General features: G+C 47.2%; 1 protein-coding gene across 6 annotated transcripts in view; it reads right to left on the reverse strand.

Moving 5' to 3' along the window:
* PLEKHA7 (pleckstrin homology domain containing A7) overlaps positions 1 to 18,281 on the reverse strand; it is a 218,600-nt gene that overhangs the window by 2,858 nt on the left and 197,461 nt on the right. For all 6 annotated transcript variants that reach the window (XM_083164693.1, XM_083164692.1, XM_083164696.1 and 3 more), the window contains 11 exons: positions 17,223 to 17,372; positions 15,503 to 15,604; positions 15,267 to 15,375; positions 12,486 to 12,712; positions 12,194 to 12,406; positions 11,916 to 12,030; positions 10,675 to 10,766; positions 10,390 to 10,590; positions 4,732 to 4,893; positions 3,424 to 3,557; positions 1,707 to 1,849 (listed from right to left, as the gene is read on the reverse strand). In XM_083164693.1, the coding sequence (XP_083020819.1) occupies positions 1,707 to 1,849; positions 3,424 to 3,557; positions 4,732 to 4,893; positions 10,390 to 10,590; positions 10,675 to 10,766; positions 11,916 to 12,030; positions 12,194 to 12,406; positions 12,486 to 12,712; positions 15,267 to 15,375; positions 15,503 to 15,604; positions 17,223 to 17,372 (1,648 nt within the window). The remainder of the gene's footprint in view (positions 1 to 1,706; positions 1,850 to 3,423; positions 3,558 to 4,731; positions 4,894 to 10,389; positions 10,591 to 10,674; positions 10,767 to 11,915; positions 12,031 to 12,193; positions 12,407 to 12,485; positions 12,713 to 15,266; positions 15,376 to 15,502; positions 15,605 to 17,222; positions 17,373 to 18,281) is intronic.

Raw genomic sequence — 18,281 nt, forward strand, 5'->3', positions numbered from 1 at the left:
TCATCTGTCCCCGCCGGAGCTCCCCCAGCCGCCACACTTTTAGTAGCAATGACATAGGCGGCAGGCTCGGGGATGTTCGGGGGGTACACAGGAGCGCTCAGGCACCCGAGTCCTCCCGAGCCACTGCGAACATGCCCCAGCCTGCCGCCGACGTCACTGCTGAATGTGAAAGGCTAAGGCAGCAGGGACAGCGGTGGCGTACTAATACCGGAGCAGAGGTGAGGGAGGGGGGCCCGGCTTCCAACTGTGGTGGGTTTTTGCTGGGGCAGGACAAACCTGCCCTGGTAGGCTTGTCCTGCCCCAGCAAAACCTACCACTCAAGGGGTTAAGCCTTAACAAGAGATAAATGCCAGGGTGATAAAGCCAGCCAAAATGCCAGAAAAACGTCCAGCCAATCAGCTCCTTACTGACTTTTTTCACACACAGCCTGTAACATGGCAGTTAGCAGCTGATTGGCTGGACATTTATCTCTCCATATCACCCTTGCATTTATCTTTTGTTAAGGCTTAGTACATCTGCCCCCAAACGCTTATAAGTTTGACTTCTAAATGGGACAGGGTCCAGTGACAGAGGGGGGTAAACAGAGGAAAAGGGACGCAAGAGAAAAAAAGAGGCAGGCAACAGAGTTGAAGACAGGATGACGTGGGGCAAGATGGAGTTTAGGAGGCCAGAGTGGAGCCATGTTTGAGTCATCTGGGCAAGAGACCAGGGTGACTTTCTCCAGAGGCATTCAGAGAGAACAGAGCAGTGTGCCAAGTTTGCGAGGGTACCGCTGCAGAGTCCAGGGCAGTGGTCAGGAATTTATCAAAGAGAGAAAGGAAGACCACTTGGTCAAGGCTGGAGAGGGAGGTAATGGGTGAGAGAAGGGAATCTTTAAAATAAAAAAAAGGGGGGGTCAAGCTTCCACCTTGGAAAGTTGATGTGAGAGGGGGAGGAGGTGAGGGAGACATTTTTGAGCAACCTGGGATATGCTGAAGTTACTTATAGAGAGGTCATAAAAATAATCATGTAAACAATATAGGGAATGAGCGCAGGATGGCAGGGCCATAACTAGGAGTGTGCCAGCTTTACCATGGCACACAGCGCAGGGCCCCATGAACAACACTAATGCGGTGAGCAGGGTGCCTAGAACAGTACCCTGCAGCACGAATCGCTGTTGCGGTGCCATTCCGGAGTGTTCTTGGGGTGCTGCAGGTAGTACTATACTTCCCGGTGCTGACAGCCCCTCCCCGTCTGCGCAACGCCATGACGTTATGCGTTCAGGTGGCATGGCCAGTAGGTAAACCTGCCCTGTTACACAGCAGCAGGATGGAAACTGTGGCCAGACTGGACCTCAAATAAGAAGCGGAAAGAGGGTTGAGTGGTGAGACAAGGAAGGGAAAGGAGAACCCCAGTTCAGCAACAATGACACCTGAGGGTTTGGGAGCAGAATATTCAGCAAATGGGTAACTGCAGGCTGTAAGCCGCCATCGTCATACATATAAGCAGCACCCTCTTACCGCTTTGCTTGTCAGTTCTATTTTATTACTACACTGAGCACTTTGCTTGTGCTACGTAAACAAACATTAATATTATACTATTACTATAAGAAACAATTCAATCCTTTGAAGGGGTAGAACACATGAATACAGTTTTGGGGCACTCTGCACCAATCAGAATATGCCGGTAATAGTTATATAACCAGTAAGACTGCTGGCTGCACCCACCTGCCACCTGCTTGCTGCGCCGCGAGGCCTCCGAGGCGAGGGCGTGCGATATGGTGATCATCCTCTCCTGTTCTTGCATCTGAACACCGAGGTCTGTGGGATACAACTCGTCCGGGTACGGTGTCTGCTGCAGGTTGTGTACGCTGCGGAGAGAGGGGGGGGGGGGGTGCTCAGTGTGCGCCATAGTACAGATCAGTCACTTTATTACAGGATATGAGCCGTGTACTGTATATTACATTTTTCCATATTATAGTCTCAATCACTTTTACTGTGATTTGTGTGCACTGAATTCCACAGATCATACCCCCAGTGATCCGCCCAGAGAAATCTGTATCTATACAAAATCACCATCTGCTGGTTCTACATTATCTGCTAATTATGGAGCGAAAACGCTGGTGATAATTTTATCCAACTACGCAGAGCAATCCGTCATCTTCTCTTCTGTAGGAAGACAGGGCTGATGTGGGTAGAAAGTTCCTTAGTAATAAGCACCGTGAAAGATAATGGGCCCAATTCAGACATAGATGGTGCCGCAGAATACAGTTATCGGTATCTTACGCAGCACGCACAGAACCCACTCTGCATGGAAATAAACGCTTCCTGCGGCACAGGATGCTGTCATTGACAGTCTGATGCCGTTGGGTGGGAAGAGGGCGGCAACAAACCCCATTTCTCCAATCAGAGGTGCTTCGCCGTAGTTTAGGGAAAGGGAAGAGGCCAATGATCTTCACGGTTGCACAGAGATCTCCTAGCCTCTTCGATGGGCGGCTTGCCTGTCATAATGGGTGAAGGGTGATAATGTGGCTGGTACGTTATCACAGGCCAATCAGCTCCTAACTGTCAAACTAGAGGCTGGGTTTGAAAAATGGCCATTAAGATATGAGTTGGCCGGTGATAAAGTACCTGCCACATCACTTCACCAGGCTTAATTAATCTTTCCGACTGTGAGCTGTCCAGGGAGAAACCGGACAACCAGTCACCGGTGCCTCGAAATAACCCAGAAACAAGAAATGTTGTGAAGATTCCAGGTGGTCAGAACATTCCACCACCTGGACAATAGGCACACAGCATGTGACCACCTCTCAGCCATGGCCATGGTGAACAGGTGCATAGAATCTATCTATAGCTGTAGTCACTGGACGAAATGCAACAGCTCAGTCACAGGGTGGCAAACCATAAGCGAGCAGAACAGGACAGGCAAACAATGGGGCAGTGCTTTCCAAACTCAGCAGTCCAGGCTTTAAGGATATCCATTCTTGAGTAAAGATGGTTAAATCAAATTGACTGAGGTTCTAATTAAGGCATAGACCTCCTAACCTGGACTGATAGGTTGCCCCGAGGAGTTTGGGACCCATTGGCGTATAGCGTGTAACCAAATGGTCATTAGACACCGCATCAGTGCAAGAAACATTGATCGGGATTCCATGGCCGAGCAGCCAACAGTCATTGGACGTTCTCCGGGAGTGACAATCACCCCTCAACCTCTGACAAATGGATCTGCCAGGAGAACGCTTCCTGCCCGATTACACTGAAGTTTGGTGTAAGGAATAAGGTCCGGTGATATGGGTCATGATTTGGCCATTCCACAGCTTAGCCCATTCAAGTTTCAACCGGACGACCTGCATAGAACCCTGATCTCAAGCCTATCTAACACCTTTGGGATGACATCCTCTGTTCGGTACTTTGGGCCATATAGTGTAGACTCTGTGACACTGACCTGGAACGGGCCAGAATGTTTTTTATCTTCTCTACTTTTCTGTAGCGGGCGTCCAGCTCCTCTCTGCTGAGCGGCTCCTCAGGATCCAGCTCGATGTATCTCTCCGGGATCTCCACCTTGTCTGGGGTCGATAACTGAAAGGAAACAGCAGAGTTTATAAGAGAAAGAAAGAAAAATCTCAATAGAACTGCAGAGACTGGACAGGAGCAGAGAGGGCAGGGGACGGTGGTATATAGGCAAGGCAGGTGACGGGGGTAGATAGATAGGCAGAACCGGGCAATTAAAGAAGGGTTGGTAGACTAGTAAGAGACTGTTGTGAAACTACACATCCCAGCATGCTCTGCACTGTTTTGAGCACGATGGGTAGTTTTACAGCAGCTGGGGAGTCACAGGTTGGCCCAGATTGCTGTAAGCCCAAACCCTATACTTATAGCCCACTCCCAGTGTAAACATTATGGAAATCCCTGCTTCAGAACAGGTGGGTAAATCACATTGAGATAACAATGTATGTCTCACATATATTGGGATGCAGTACAAATACTTCCAGTTACAGTATATAGACCCGATCTCTGCCTCTGTTGGAGACCGTGTGTGTAGGATGTACTCTCTTGCTCCATGTGTTTGGCTGAATCTCACGGCTTAATATGCACCAATATTTATACCTTTATTTTATGCTTTTTCTTAACAATAGCCAAAAAGTAAGAGAAAAACAAGTAAGCCTCCCATGCTAGATTGTATAATTACCACTAGATTGCAGCATTGTCCTGTGAATGATTTGTAGAATTCCTTTTTGGTAATCTCTATTGGCACTAATGCTGCAAATCTATTCCCCACCAACCCCTCATTCCCATACTATTGTCAACACCCCATAGTCTTGCTAGACCATACATCCCAATTCTAATCTCACCCACATCCCCTTTCTGATTTAACATACGTCCCATTTCTGGATTTACCTGGGATTTTAGGTTTGGGTATCAATGTTATATAGGAGCTGATGAAACAGAAGTAGGGCGCCCGTCTTACTTCTACAATTGTATCTATAGTAACATCCCAACCTTGCCTTACACATGGCTGAAACATACTTAAGGGCAGCAAAATAAGCAAATCTGCAAGATGATCCAAAATGATGGTCACCTGAAGGTTAAGCTCCTCTCACTGCAATTCTAATGCCCCACCATTATTATGTCCCTTCCACCCTCGCTCTGTTCCCAAAACTCTTTATCTCATTTCTCTTTAAAATCCCTGAAGACATCATACTGCACCCTCCAACCCTCTCCGCGTGTGTTCTACCTCTTGTTTAGACATTACCTCCTTACTGATATCCAAATCATAGTCCTGTGGTTCCAAATCTAGCTCTGTGACTTGTACGGCCCTCGCATGTACCCAGTCATTATCTTCCCTCTCTCGGTCCTCTGCATTGCGAGCGGCCCTCTCCAGCAGCTGGAAATCAAACTCCTGCTCTCGTTTCCACTGATAACAGATACAAATAGTGTTAAACACCTCCAGTTACAAGACAGAGAGAGACCAGACTCCCACGCGGAAAACCCACATCTACACCAACTCACACACACTGATATAGGCCCAACTCTCACTAGCAATTCCCACATCTAAACTCACTCAAAGACAAACACTGGGATAGGCCCCACCAGGAATACCCATATCTACACCAACTCACACACACTGATATAGGCCCAACTTTCACTAGCAATTCCCACATCTCAACTCACTCAAAGACACACTCTGGGATAGGCCCCACCCCCACCAGGAATACCCATATCTAGACCCACTCACACACACTGGTATAGGCCCAACTCTCACTAGCAATTCCCACATCTCAACTCACTCAAAGACAAACACTGGGATAGGCCCCACCAGGAATACCCATATCTAGACCCACTCACACAAACTGGTATAGGCCCAACTCTCACCAGCAATTCCCACATCTAAACTCACTCAAAGACAAACACTGGGATAGGCCACACCCCCACCAGGAATACCCATATCTAGACCCACTCAAACACACAGATTAGGATCTGCCCAACTCCATCCAGGAATACCCACATCTAGACCCACACTGGGACATTGTGACACATAATAATAATGACATTTCTACAGTAAAGACAAAGAAACAAGCCATTAGCTCATATAACATAGATATGGTCACTGGTCAGTCTTACACCAACATCTGCACATTGGTTGTTAGTTGTTACATACTAAAGTTTCTGATCTTGTCTGACCCAACACTAGGAACAGAAATGTAACTTTCTTGCTTCCAACTTCTCTTTCAGCTAGGAAATGTACAGACACATAAATACACATACAGTGAGGTCTTCTATCGGCCCCCGACACTGTGGAGTCGTCCCACGGACCATCTCTCTCCTGTACGGACATTGGGCAGGGCGCTCCGCTGGCGTTTAATGCAAAGAAATTATTTTCATATAAGGAAAAGGAAAATCATTACACTGCATCCCACTACACATTTATCTGCTGATAAATCAATGCAGCCCTCGGATAAATGAAAAAGGAAACAAATCTGAACAACAGCCGCAGCTGCGCCGCCGCGTTATTCGATGTTGCACAAACTAAGGGGCTTCTGCGCCCGCTACTACAGCTTCGACTTTAGTGATGTCATAATAAGCATTGTGACGATTGTTTCCTTTTAATTAATGATTCATCAGTCTTCGCCTCTCATTCGCAGATCTCCAGAGATCACAGCGACTACGCGATACTCCTTGATACCAGGCCCTGCTACCAACAGCGTCCAGCGAAAAATGAGATTGTAAGAATTCTCCGTTATCTTGGTTCCAGTTTATTGGCAGACATACATTAGACAGCACCGAGTTCATATTAACACTGTGTCCAAAAGGATCAGATAATGTGAGTTTTAAGACAAGTACTAAAGTTAACATTCGAATAAAACATGTCTTTAAAAAAGGTCACAGTATTCTGTACAGTGTTGACAAAGTAATTATTGCTCTGTGTGTGCAGGAGATATCTGTAACAGATGCAGTGGCGTATTAATACGGAGGATATGAGGAGTGTTATCACAAATCCTATCAGTAAAGGGAACCAGTCACCCACACACAGGACCTGATTTACAACAACATGGATAAGCCGTTGCGCATAATCCGGTTTTGTAGCGCATTGCGCACTTTGGTTCCTGCTGGTGTTTTCCATAGAACGGAATAATGTCAGCAGTTGGCCAGAGAACGGGCGCCTTTGGTAAAGTACGATGCAGACGCTCTTAACGCGTATACGTCATATATATCAATTTTGGTTTTAGAGGAAAGTTATTAAAATAATAAAAGGGAGCATTTCTCAGGGTGCCCCTTCCTGCAGCCATTGCTTCGCAAAATAATTAAATGTTTCGGGTTTTTTTTTTAGTAAAAAAAATTTAGGAAAATAAGGTGTTGAAATTCACAGGTACTATGCAGGTGCCTCGGTGCACACCCAATTTCTTGTGCGGTCAACATCCAGACATGGTTATTAAATGAGGTCAAGCAGTCATTTTATTTGCAGAATCATATTCATGAGAATTCAGTGCATCAATTTAAAAGTGCTTCAGTGATGTCACCATCTCCTATTGTATGGATAGGCTGCATTCTGAGTGATGTCACTGGTTCCTGGTGACTGTATAGGCTGCAGTGCCAATTATGTCCACTGTTCCTAGTGAATGGATAGGCTGCATTCTCAGTGATGTCACCATCTCCTAATGTAGGGATAGACTGCATTGATGTCATAGGTTCCTAGTGACTGGATAGGTTTCATTCTCAATGTTGTCACTGGTTCCTAGTGACTGTATAGGCTGCATTCTCAGTGATGTCACTGGTTCCTAGTGACTGTATAGGCTGCATTCTCAATGTTGTCACTGGTTCCTAGTGACTGTATAGGCTGCATTCTCAGTGATGTAACTGGTTCCTAGTGACTGTATAGGCTGCATTCTCAGTGATGTCATGGGTTCCTAGTGCTGTATAAGCTGCATTCTCAGTGATGTCACTGGTTCCTAGTGACTGTATAGGCTGCATTCTCAGTGATGTCACTGGTTCCTAGTGACTGTATAGGCTGCATTCTCAGTGATGTCACTGGTTCCTAGTGACTGTATAGGCTGCATTCTCAATGTTGTCACTGGTTCCTAGTGACTGTATAGGCTGCATACTCAGTGATGTCACTGGTTCCTAGTGACTGTATAGGCTGCATTCTCAGTGATGTAACTGGTTCCTAGTGACTGTATAGGCTGCATTCTCAGTGATGTCACTGGTTCCTAGTGACTGTATAGGCTGCATACTCAGTGATGTCACTGGTTCCTAGTGACTGTATAGGCTGCATTCTCAGTGATGTAACTGGTTCCTAGTGACTGTATAGGCTGCATTCTCAGTGATGTCACTGGTTCCTAGTGACTGTATAGGCTGCATACTCAGTGATGTCACTGGTTCCTAGTGACTGTATAGGCTGCATTCTCAGTGATGTCACTGGTTCCTAGTGACTGTATAGGCTGCATTCTCAGTGATGTCACTGGTTCCTAGTGACTGTATAGGCTGCATTCTCAGTGATGTCATGGGTTCCTAGTGCTGTATAAGCTGCATTCTCAGTGATGTCATGGGTTCCTAGTGACTGTATAGGCTGCATTCTCAGTGATGTCACTGGTTCCTAGTGACTGTATAGGCTGCATTCTCAATGTTGTCACTGGTTCCTAGTGACTGTATAGGCTGCATTCTCAGTGATGTAACTGGTTCCTAGTGACTGTATAGGCTGCATTCTCAATGTTGTCACTGGTTCCTAGTGACTGTATAGGCTGCATACTCAGTGATGTCACTGATTCCTAGTGACTGTATAGGCTGCATTCTCAGTGATGTAACTGGTTCCTAGTGACTGTATAGGCTGCATTCTCAGTGATGTCACTGGTTCCTAGTGACTGTATAGGCTGCATTCTCAGTGATGTAACTGGTTCCTAGTGACTGTATAGGCTGCATTCTCAATGTTGTCACTGGTTCCTAGTGACTGTATAGGCTGCATACTCAGTGATGTCACTGATTCCTAGTGACTGTATAGGCTGCATTCTCAGTGATGTAACTGGTTCCTAGTGACTGTATAGGCTGCATTCTCAGTGATGTCACTGGTTCCTAGTGACTGTATAGGCTGCATACTCAGTGATGTCACTGGTTCCTAGTGACTGTATAGGCTGCATTCTCAGTGATGTCACTGGTTCCTAGTGACTGTATAGGCTGCATTCTCAGTGATGTCACTGGTTCCTAGTGACTGTATAGGCTGCATTCTCAGTGATGTCATGGGTTCCTAGTGCTGTATAAGCTGCATTCTCAGTGATGTCACCATCTCCTAATGTAGGGATAGACTGCATTGATGTCATAGGTTCCTAGTGACTGGATAGGTTTCATTCTCATTTATGTCAATGGTTCCTAGTGACTGTATAGGCTGCATTCTCAATGTTGTCACTGGTTCCTAGTGACTGTATAGGCTGCATTCTCAGTGATGTCACTGGTTCCTAGTGACTGTATAGGCTGCATTCTCAGTTATGTCACTGGTTCCTAGTGACTGTATAGGCTGCATACTCAGTGATGTCACTGGTTCCTAGTGACTGTATAGGCTGCATTCTCAGTGATGTCACTGGTTCCTAGTGACTGTATAGGCTGCATTCTCAGTGATGTCATGGGTTCCTAGTGCTGTATAAGCTGCATTCTCAGTGATGTCATGGGTTCCTAGTGACTGTATAGGCTGCATTCTCAGTGATGTCACTGGTTCCTAGTGACTGTATAGGCTGCATTCTCAGTGATGTCACGGGTTCCTAGGTGAAATTGTTGCATTCTCATGAACATTCCTTCAGTTCACAAAATAGCTGCTTCTACTGTGTGTGGGTAACAGGAGATCTATGAATGATGTTGTGTGGCCCACACAGGAGTAGGCACTGCACAACAGGGAGCCACTTAGCTTGGTAGTGGCAGAGAAGGTTCTGCCAAGAGGGTAAGATCGGATAGGGGCAGGTGTGGTGGCAGGGTTACAGGGGACTTTTTAGTGTTGCCAAAGGCAATACCGGTGCAGTTACCTGACTCTACAAGAACAGATCTACAGAACCCTCACCATCTGCAACAAAGAATAAAGAAATGTCATCTACGTAACATCATCCTAAGCCTTCCTACATGTGCAATCACTAAGCGGAAACCGGACTGCAGGCGCCCGGAACCTTTCTCTGCGTTTTCTGCTAAACCAGAAAATGTTTAGGAACAGACGATGGTCAGCTGATGGAAGTTACTGGTAAGAGGATGGAGAACGTTGCAATTAACAGGCACATGTAATTAATGCAGGAGCTGCTAAAACGCAAACAAAGCCTGGTAGCAATGAGTATGGCAGTTAGCGAGTACTGCAAACAAATTAATATAATACTTTCTGTCAACATAAAAAAAAAAGGAGAGGCGCCGAGGTGATGAATGAGGGTTTGAGAAGCAGAGGAGCTCGTGGGATGAGTTAGAGGGGACCATGACAATTAATAGGAGGAAGCATGTGGAAGAATTCACTGCATGTGTATAGCACCCTACATTATGGAGACCTAACTACAGAACCCGGAACTATCCCTGTTGTGCTGAAGCATTTTTATATAAACTATATTATCAATTATCTATAGACGTGCAAAGTGCCTTCAGTGAGTTTGTGCTTGTTAACAGTCTAAAAGCGGCAATGACAATGGAAATGGATCAAATATTTCCTTAGAAAAAGAAATGACAATCTATTATCGTTAGAAACGGTTTTACATTACATTGTGTCATTAAAAAAAAATGCCAGTGGACTACGTGACTCCAGTCCGCGCAGCCCGTCGTTAATCCCTGCAGCTATTAGTCTTATTGAAGCAATGAAACTACCTGTAGCTGAGACGCAATCTCGTGTACCATGCACACTGCAATAAAGTGCTTTCTATGAGATGCTATAGAGGAAGATTCTCCCTCCGCGCTAACATACTGAGCTGATGTCCGCAGACAAGGGCCGGGAGGCCGGTCGGTTCGGGACGGGCTGTTTGTCTCCTTGGCTGAGCGTTCTCTTGCGTTCGCGGACTAAGGATTTCTGATGCCGTTTCATGCGCTGCAGTTGCTCTTCGGCGCTCATTTTACCTCTTTGGTTGTCGCCGGCGTAAAGGCGCTCAAAGGCACTTTTTGGTCTGTCCTGTTTAGAAACACACAGAAACCTGTTGTATGGGATGACGGACTCCAATAGGTTACACAACAACAACACCAATGTTTGCATTACCTTAGAAGCGTCGGTGGCGGGGCCCCTCCGCAGCGTGACGTAAGATGCGATAGATGAAGACTGGGAGAGTCTGGATGTTGATCCAGATAAACCTGGGGGGAAATATCATTTGTGGAATCACAGGTCACTGATGTAAGAAGAGTCATCAGCATCGCTCCAAAGAGGACAAATACTGGAAAACCGACGTGGACCATCCTATACACGGACGGTCTCATCACCGGCAGGTCTAACCATCCAGTATGCTGCCCAGAGTACAGGAAGAGTAACCACATTAACCCCTTCAGTGGTGGTTTTTTTTTTAGGTAGCGCTCCCCACTGGGTGAGTTTTTTAGGGGGAGCACTACCTTAAAAAAAAACACCACTCTGTCTCCCGGCACGGCCCAAACAGCCGGAGCCGGGGCTAAGCACTAAGCAGTGGCAATCCCAAGAATTTTCAGTCTGGTCGCTGAATCATAGCCCAGAAAATTCTTGGGTTTACCACTGAAGGGGAAAAGGGGGTTATTCAGCATGGATTATTAATGAGAGAATTCGCAAAATGAGTGATTATCGGACAGCGGTGCATGAGTACCGTTCACGACTGAATCGTAAAGTGTGACTGACAGGAAGCTGGCATTTCTGGGCAGAAACATGCTGTGTTCTGGGGGTGTCTACAAAACCGCAGGCGTCCCCAGGCATTTTTAAAATGCACCTATGACATCAGTGCTAACCACGTTGCAGCCTCAGACTTATCCCCATCCGCACAGACTATAGAACCATTGCTGCCGACATAAACACTTAATCATCGATGGCTAAACGCAAAAGATCTGTGTCGTAGTTGGCAGTGTGTGTGTGTGTGTGTGTGTGTGTGTGTATGTGTGTAGGGGTCGATGGTATAAGTGAGGGAAGGAAAAGCAGACAAGGGAAGAGGACCTTGCTCCTTAAGAGCTTACAATCTATATAACATGAACATACTCCACCATAGCAGTTAATAGTACATCCCTATATTTCATACCTCAATAATATTAAACTGTACATAATGAAAAATGTTCAGGCTCATCCAGAGATTTGTACCCAGCATGACAGCAAAGATTTATACCGACGTCTATACCTGCAGTCACCATGTCACTAATGTGAGCATTCGCTCAGGAATCTTTATACGGCATCTGGTTATCTGTATGGGGACTGAGAACACCGAAACATCCCTCTACCACACAAGTAGCCTGAGGGGTGACCCCGGTCCACTCATCTATATGTTTCCTTACCTCTAGTGGGCAATGATTGGTAGCCAGAATCAGAGCCCAGGAAGCCAGAGGATGGGGGGATGGAGTCGCCCAGATTAGCGAGTTCCGGATCGCTCACGTACGTCCGCAGCTCTACCTGTCACCAGAGAACATGGAGGATTACATTGTGTACATGACATTATTCATGTCCACCAGCAGTAAATCTATAACCAGTGTAATCTGTATTTTTGTCTCAGTGTCGTACTTCTAGCAGGACAGCAGATAAGTTGGACATGTATGGGAAACAATGGCATAATTACCCTGTAGTCTCCATTTACACCCTGTACCAGCTCCCGATCTCTCTTCCTCTCATCCGACTGTCTCTTCAAGCCCCTCACTGAGGTGTGCCTGACAACTGACGATTCTCGCAGAGGTGGAGGCAACGCGGGTGGGGGTGGTATATTGGGTGGAGGGCTTATTTCTTCGGGGCTGTACATGTCTGGTAGAGGCGGGCGTGGAGGAGCGCCCTCTTCCTGAGAAAGGAATAGAGATGACATCACAGAGGGCTTGGTGCGCAGTGAGTATGCCCCAATACACCCGCTCACCACTCACAAGCTTTGGTGACATTGGTGCTCTGGTTGGCTCTGGTTTCTGCAGCAGCTGCGGCTGGGAGCTGGATCTTCCCTGTACGTACGGCTGAGGATATAAGCTCATCCCTAGCGTCTGTTTCACAAGGCTTGGCGGGTTTTGGGGTGATGTAGGTTTACCACGAACCGATGTGAACGCCGTGCTACCAGAAGGCACAAACGTGGAAGGAACCAAAGGCACGGTTTTTCTTTCTAGAAGAAAGGAGCTTTTCAGCGCTGGAGGAAACTGTCCTGACCAAGTAGCACTACAGTATTGTTACATAGACTGTGACGGTGGATAAGAACCACAGGGCCCATCTGGCCTGCCCCTTTTTTAACTTTATAACAACCTCAGAACCTATTGGATCCTTAGTTCTTTATATACAGATTTGTTTGCAAAGAAGCAAACCAAAGACAAAAAAAAGGCTTTGTGGGCGCACTCTTGATATGTATTAAATGGACCATTGGTGAAATGGAAGGTTTTGATCCCATATAAAATAACAACTTAAATGTATTATTTAAAAATGAATTATTGTGGGATTGGTTACCCCAACAGCAATAATGCAGATACTAAAATACAGCGATTTCCTCACGCAGTAGGCGTTTCCTATGCAACTGCTTTATGGAACACAGAACCTTTTAATACCACACCCGGAGTTCTCCAGGGGTCTCCCATCTGGGTACTGTCCTGGCCCTTCACTGCTTGGCTTCCAAGTTCTGAAGGATTTTGGCAATCCAGTGAGGTATGATGGTATTTTTTGGTTTGTGTTCCAGATCAAATGCAAATAGAGCCTGGATAACTTCAGTAAAAATTACTTTATATCCTGATAAGCAATATTAAAATTACCAAGTTAGCTGACACTTTGCGTATTAATCGAAAAAAAGGTATGAAAACTTTTTGTGAAAGCATACACATTAGACCTTAATGGTGAGACAATCTGCAAAAAATTCTACATTCTATCTATTGTCCACTTATTGATTGGGAAAGAAAAGCCAAATTGTTTGGTAGCAATACCCAAATGGTCAGAGGCAGGATTATTGTCAGTGGGGAAGATGCACCTAAAAAATTATTTTCACTGTGAACGATGGCTCATCAGTAAACCGTTAAGTGGTTCACCCAGCTGAGAATGTCACAATGCTGCTACTCACTGTAAATCACAAGGTTGGACAATAGGCAGATTATTCAGACACTCACACTTTTATGTCATGCAGACTCACTAACACTTACACCCTTATGTCATGCAGACTCACTAACACTCACACCCTTATGTCATGCAAACTCACTACACTCACACCCTTATGTCATTCAGACTCGCTAACACTTACACCCTTATGTCATGCAGACTCACTAACACTCACACCCTTATGTCATGCAGACTCACTAACACTCACACCCTTATGTCATGCAGACTCATTAACACTCACACCCTTATGTCATTCAGACTCGCTAACACTTACACCCTTATGTCATGCAGACTCACTAACACTTACACCCTTATGTCATGCAGACTCACTAACACGCACACCCTTATGTCATGCAGACTCACTAACACTCACACCCTTATGTCATGCAAACTCACTAACACTCACACCCTTATGTCATGCAGACTCATTAACACTCACACCCTTATGTCATGCAAACTCACTACACTCACACCCTTATGTCATTCAGACTCGCTAACACTTACACCCTTATGTCATGCAGACTCACTAACACTCACACCCTTATGTCATGCAGACTCACTAACACTCACACCCTTATGTCATGCAGACTCATTAACACTCACACCCTTATGTCATGCAGACTCATTAACACTCATACCCTTATGTCATTCAGACTCGCTAACACTTACACCCTTATGTCATGCAGACTCACTAACACTTACACCCTTATGTCATGCAGACTCACTAACACGCACACCCTTATGTCATGCAGACTCACTAACACTGACACCCTTATGTCATGCAGACTCATTAACACTCACACCCTTATGTCATGCAAACTCACTACACTCACACCCTTATGTCATTCAGACTCGCTAACACTCACACCCTTATGTCATGCAAACTCACTAACACTCACACCCTTATGTCATTCAGACTCGCTAACACTCACATCCTCATGTCATGCAGACTCACTAACACTCACATCCTTATGTCATGCAGACTCACTAACACTCACATCCTTATGTCATGCAGACTCACTAACACTCACATCCTTATGTCATGCAGACTCACTACACTCACACCCTTATGTCATGCAGACTCGCTAACACTCACACCCTTATGTCATGCAAACTCACTACACTCACACCCTTATGTCATGCAGACTCGCTAACACTCACACCCTTATGTCATGCAGACTCACTACACTCACACCCTTATGTCATGCAAACTCACTAACACCCTTATGTCATGCAGACTCACTACACTCACATCGTTATGTCATGCAGACTCACTAACGCTCACACACTTTTGTCAGACAGACTCACTAACACTCACACACTTATGTCAGGCAGACTCACTAACACTCACACACTTATGTCAGGCAGACTCACTAACACTCACACACTTATGTCAGGCAGACTCACTAACACTCACACACTTATGTCAGACAGACTCACTAACACTCACACACTTATGTCAGGCAGACTCACTAACACTCACACACTCATGTCAGGCAGATTCACTAACACTCACACCCTTATGTCAGACAGACTCACTAACACTCACACCATCAGGCTTAGTTACATACGCTCCGCTGTACCTGGATTCTTGAATGATTCTACGAGCACTTTATAGTTCACTTTATTAGAACTGAGACCGGCGGTGACATCTTCGATTCTCCACAGATCCTTCTGTAACTGAGCCCTGTCCTGGAGAGAACAAGCTGAATGGTTACACCCGCAGATTGTGTGCGTGACGCAATAAACAACTTATTAACACCAGCAGATACTACGATAAGATTGGGGAGGGGGCCAGCGATAATAAGGTGACACTCACCTGAGATGAGGGAGACCTGTGCATTTGTTCCTGTAACATTTGTCTGAGTTGGGCGACGTCACTCTCCAGCCTCACATATTCATTCCATGAGTTCTCCATATCCTGCAACAGAGACACAAATGGGGTCATGTGATGTATCTACAGATTACCCATACTGCATTGCTGCTTATTCACACTAAAGGCGACAAGTGCATCTTGCAGGGTGTGGCAAATTTTTTTTTAAGATTAACAAAAGAGGAACAGTAAATGCTATTCACAATGTTAGTACATAATCTGAGAGTACATGAAATATACATTCTCAATTTCTATTGTAAACGATATCTTTCAGATAGCGGCCTTCACTCCTGATACATATCTGTAGTCAATCTTATTTCTATCATTAATGTGACAGGAGGGGGCGCTCCAACGTCTGCACCTCAGGCGACGGGAGGGGGCGCTCCAACGTCTGCACCTCAGGCGACGGGAGGGGGCGCTCCAATGTCTGCACCTCAGGTGACAGGAGGGGGCGCTCCAACGTCTGCACCTCAGGTGACGGGAGGGGGCGCTCCAACGTCTGCACCTCAGGCGACAGGAGGGGGCGCTCCAACGTCTGCACCTCAGGCAACAGGAGGGGGTGCTCCAACGTCCGCACCTCAGGCGACAGGAGGGGGCGCTCCAACGTCTGCACCTCAGGCGACAGGAGGGGGCGCTCCAACGTCTGCACCTCAGGCGACAGGAGGGGGCGCTCCAATGTCTGCACCTCAGGTGACGGGAGGGGGCGCTCCAACGTCTGCACCTCAGGCGACAGGAGGGGGGCGCTCCAACGTCTGCACCTCAGGCGACAGAAGGGGGGCGCTCCAACGTCTTCACCTCAGGTGACAGGAGGGGGCGCTCCAACGTCTTCACCTCAGGTGACAGGAGGGGGCGCTCCAACGTCTTCACCTCAGGTGACAGGAGGGGGCGCTCCAACGTCTTCACCTCAGGTGACAGGAGGGGGCGCTCCAACGTCTGCACCTCAGGCGACAGGAGGGGGGCGCTCCAACGTCTGCACCTCAGGCGACAGGAGGGGGCGCTCCAACGTCCGCACCTCAGGCGACAGAAGGGGGGCGCTCCAACGTCTGCACCTCAGGTGACAGGAGGGGGCGCTCCAATGTCTGCACCTCAGGCGACAGAAGGGGGCGCTCCAACATCTTCACCTCAGGTGACAGGAGGGGGCGCTCCAACGTCTTCACCTCAGGTGACAGGAGGGGGTGCTCTAACTTCTGAGGTGACCGGAAGGAGCGCGCTCTAATGTCTGAGGTGACCGGAGGTGGCGCTCTAATATCTAGGTGACCGGAGGGGGCGCTCCAACGTCTGCACCTCAGGCGACAGGAGGGGGCGCTCCAACGTCTGCACCTCAGGCGACAGGAGGGGGTGCTCTAACTTCTGAGGTGACCAGAGGGGGTGCTCTAACTTCTGAGGTGACCGGAAGGAGCGCGCTCTAATGTCTGAGGTGACCGGAGGGGACGCTCTAACGTCTGCACCTGAGGTGACAGGAGGAGGCACTAATGTCTACAGTAAGGGAGGTACACTACAGAAAGACTATAGGAGGGGGGCCTCTAGGGCCTACACTTGGAATGACAGTATGGGCCACCAACTGATGTCTGAACCCAAGGCTACAGAAGAGGGTGCTCAAATTTTTACACCCAAGACTACAGAGGAAGCGCTCTAATGTCTGTATTTGAACCATCAGGAGACGTACAGTGGACACTTTGGACATTTCGGCTCGGATTTGCACTAAATCCTCCTGCAGGAGGCGCTGCTGGTAGGAGATTTTCTCTGTATGCTGCGGCTGCTCCTTGTACTGATCCATCTGTCTGTGCAGAACCTCCAGGACCGTTTCCAGCTTATCCTGCAATAGGGAGAGTCAGCAACAAGGTCATAAGAGAGTAACATAGGAGGAAGAGAGAGAGAGACCAAGAGAGAGAGAGAGAGAGAGAGAGACAAAGGAGGGAGAGAGAGACAATGGAGGGGGAGAGAGAGAGACAATGGAGGGGGAGAGAGAGAGAGAGACAAAGGAGGGAGAGAGAGAGACAATGGAGGGGGAGAGAGAGAGAGACAATGGAGGGGGAGAGAGAGAGAGAGAATGGAGGGGAAGAGAGAGAGAGAGAATGGAGGGGGAGAGAGAGAGAGAAAGGAGGGAGAGAGAGACAATGGAGGGGGAGAGAGAGAGAAAGGAGGGAGAGAGAGACAAAGAGAGAGAGAGAGAGACAAAGGAAGGAGAGAGAGACAATGGAGGGGGAGAGAGAGAGAAAGGAGGGAGAGAGAGAGAAAGGAGGGAGAGAGAGACAAAAATGGGGAAAGAGACAAAGGAGGGAGAGAGACACAAAGGAGGGAGAGAGAGACAAAGAAAAAGAGACAAAGGAGAGAGAGACACAAAGAAGGGAGAGAGATACAAAGAAAAAGAGACAAAGGAGGGAGAGAGAGAGATAAAGGAGGGAGAGAGAGAGAGACAAAGGAGGGAGGGAGAGAGACAAAGGAGGGAGAGAGACAAAGGAGAGAGAGACACAGGAGAGAGAGACACAAAGGAGGGAGAGACAAAGGAGAGAGAGAGACACAAAGGAGGAAGAGAGAGAGAGACAAAGGAGGGAGAGAGAGAGAGACAGACAAAGGAGGGAGAGAGAGAGACAAAGGAGAGAGACAAAGGAGAGAGACAAATGAGGGAGAGACAAAAGGAAGGAGAACAAAGACAGAGAAATGATGGGGAGAGAGAGAAAGACACACAAAGAAGGAAGGAGAGAGAGAGATGTGGGGTGGTATA

The sequence above is a fragment of the Crinia signifera genome, chromosome 11 (assembly GCF_055691185.1).
Source record: "Crinia signifera chromosome 11, ASM5569118v1, whole genome shotgun sequence".
NCBI lineage: Eukaryota > Metazoa > Chordata > Amphibia > Anura > Myobatrachidae > Crinia > Crinia signifera.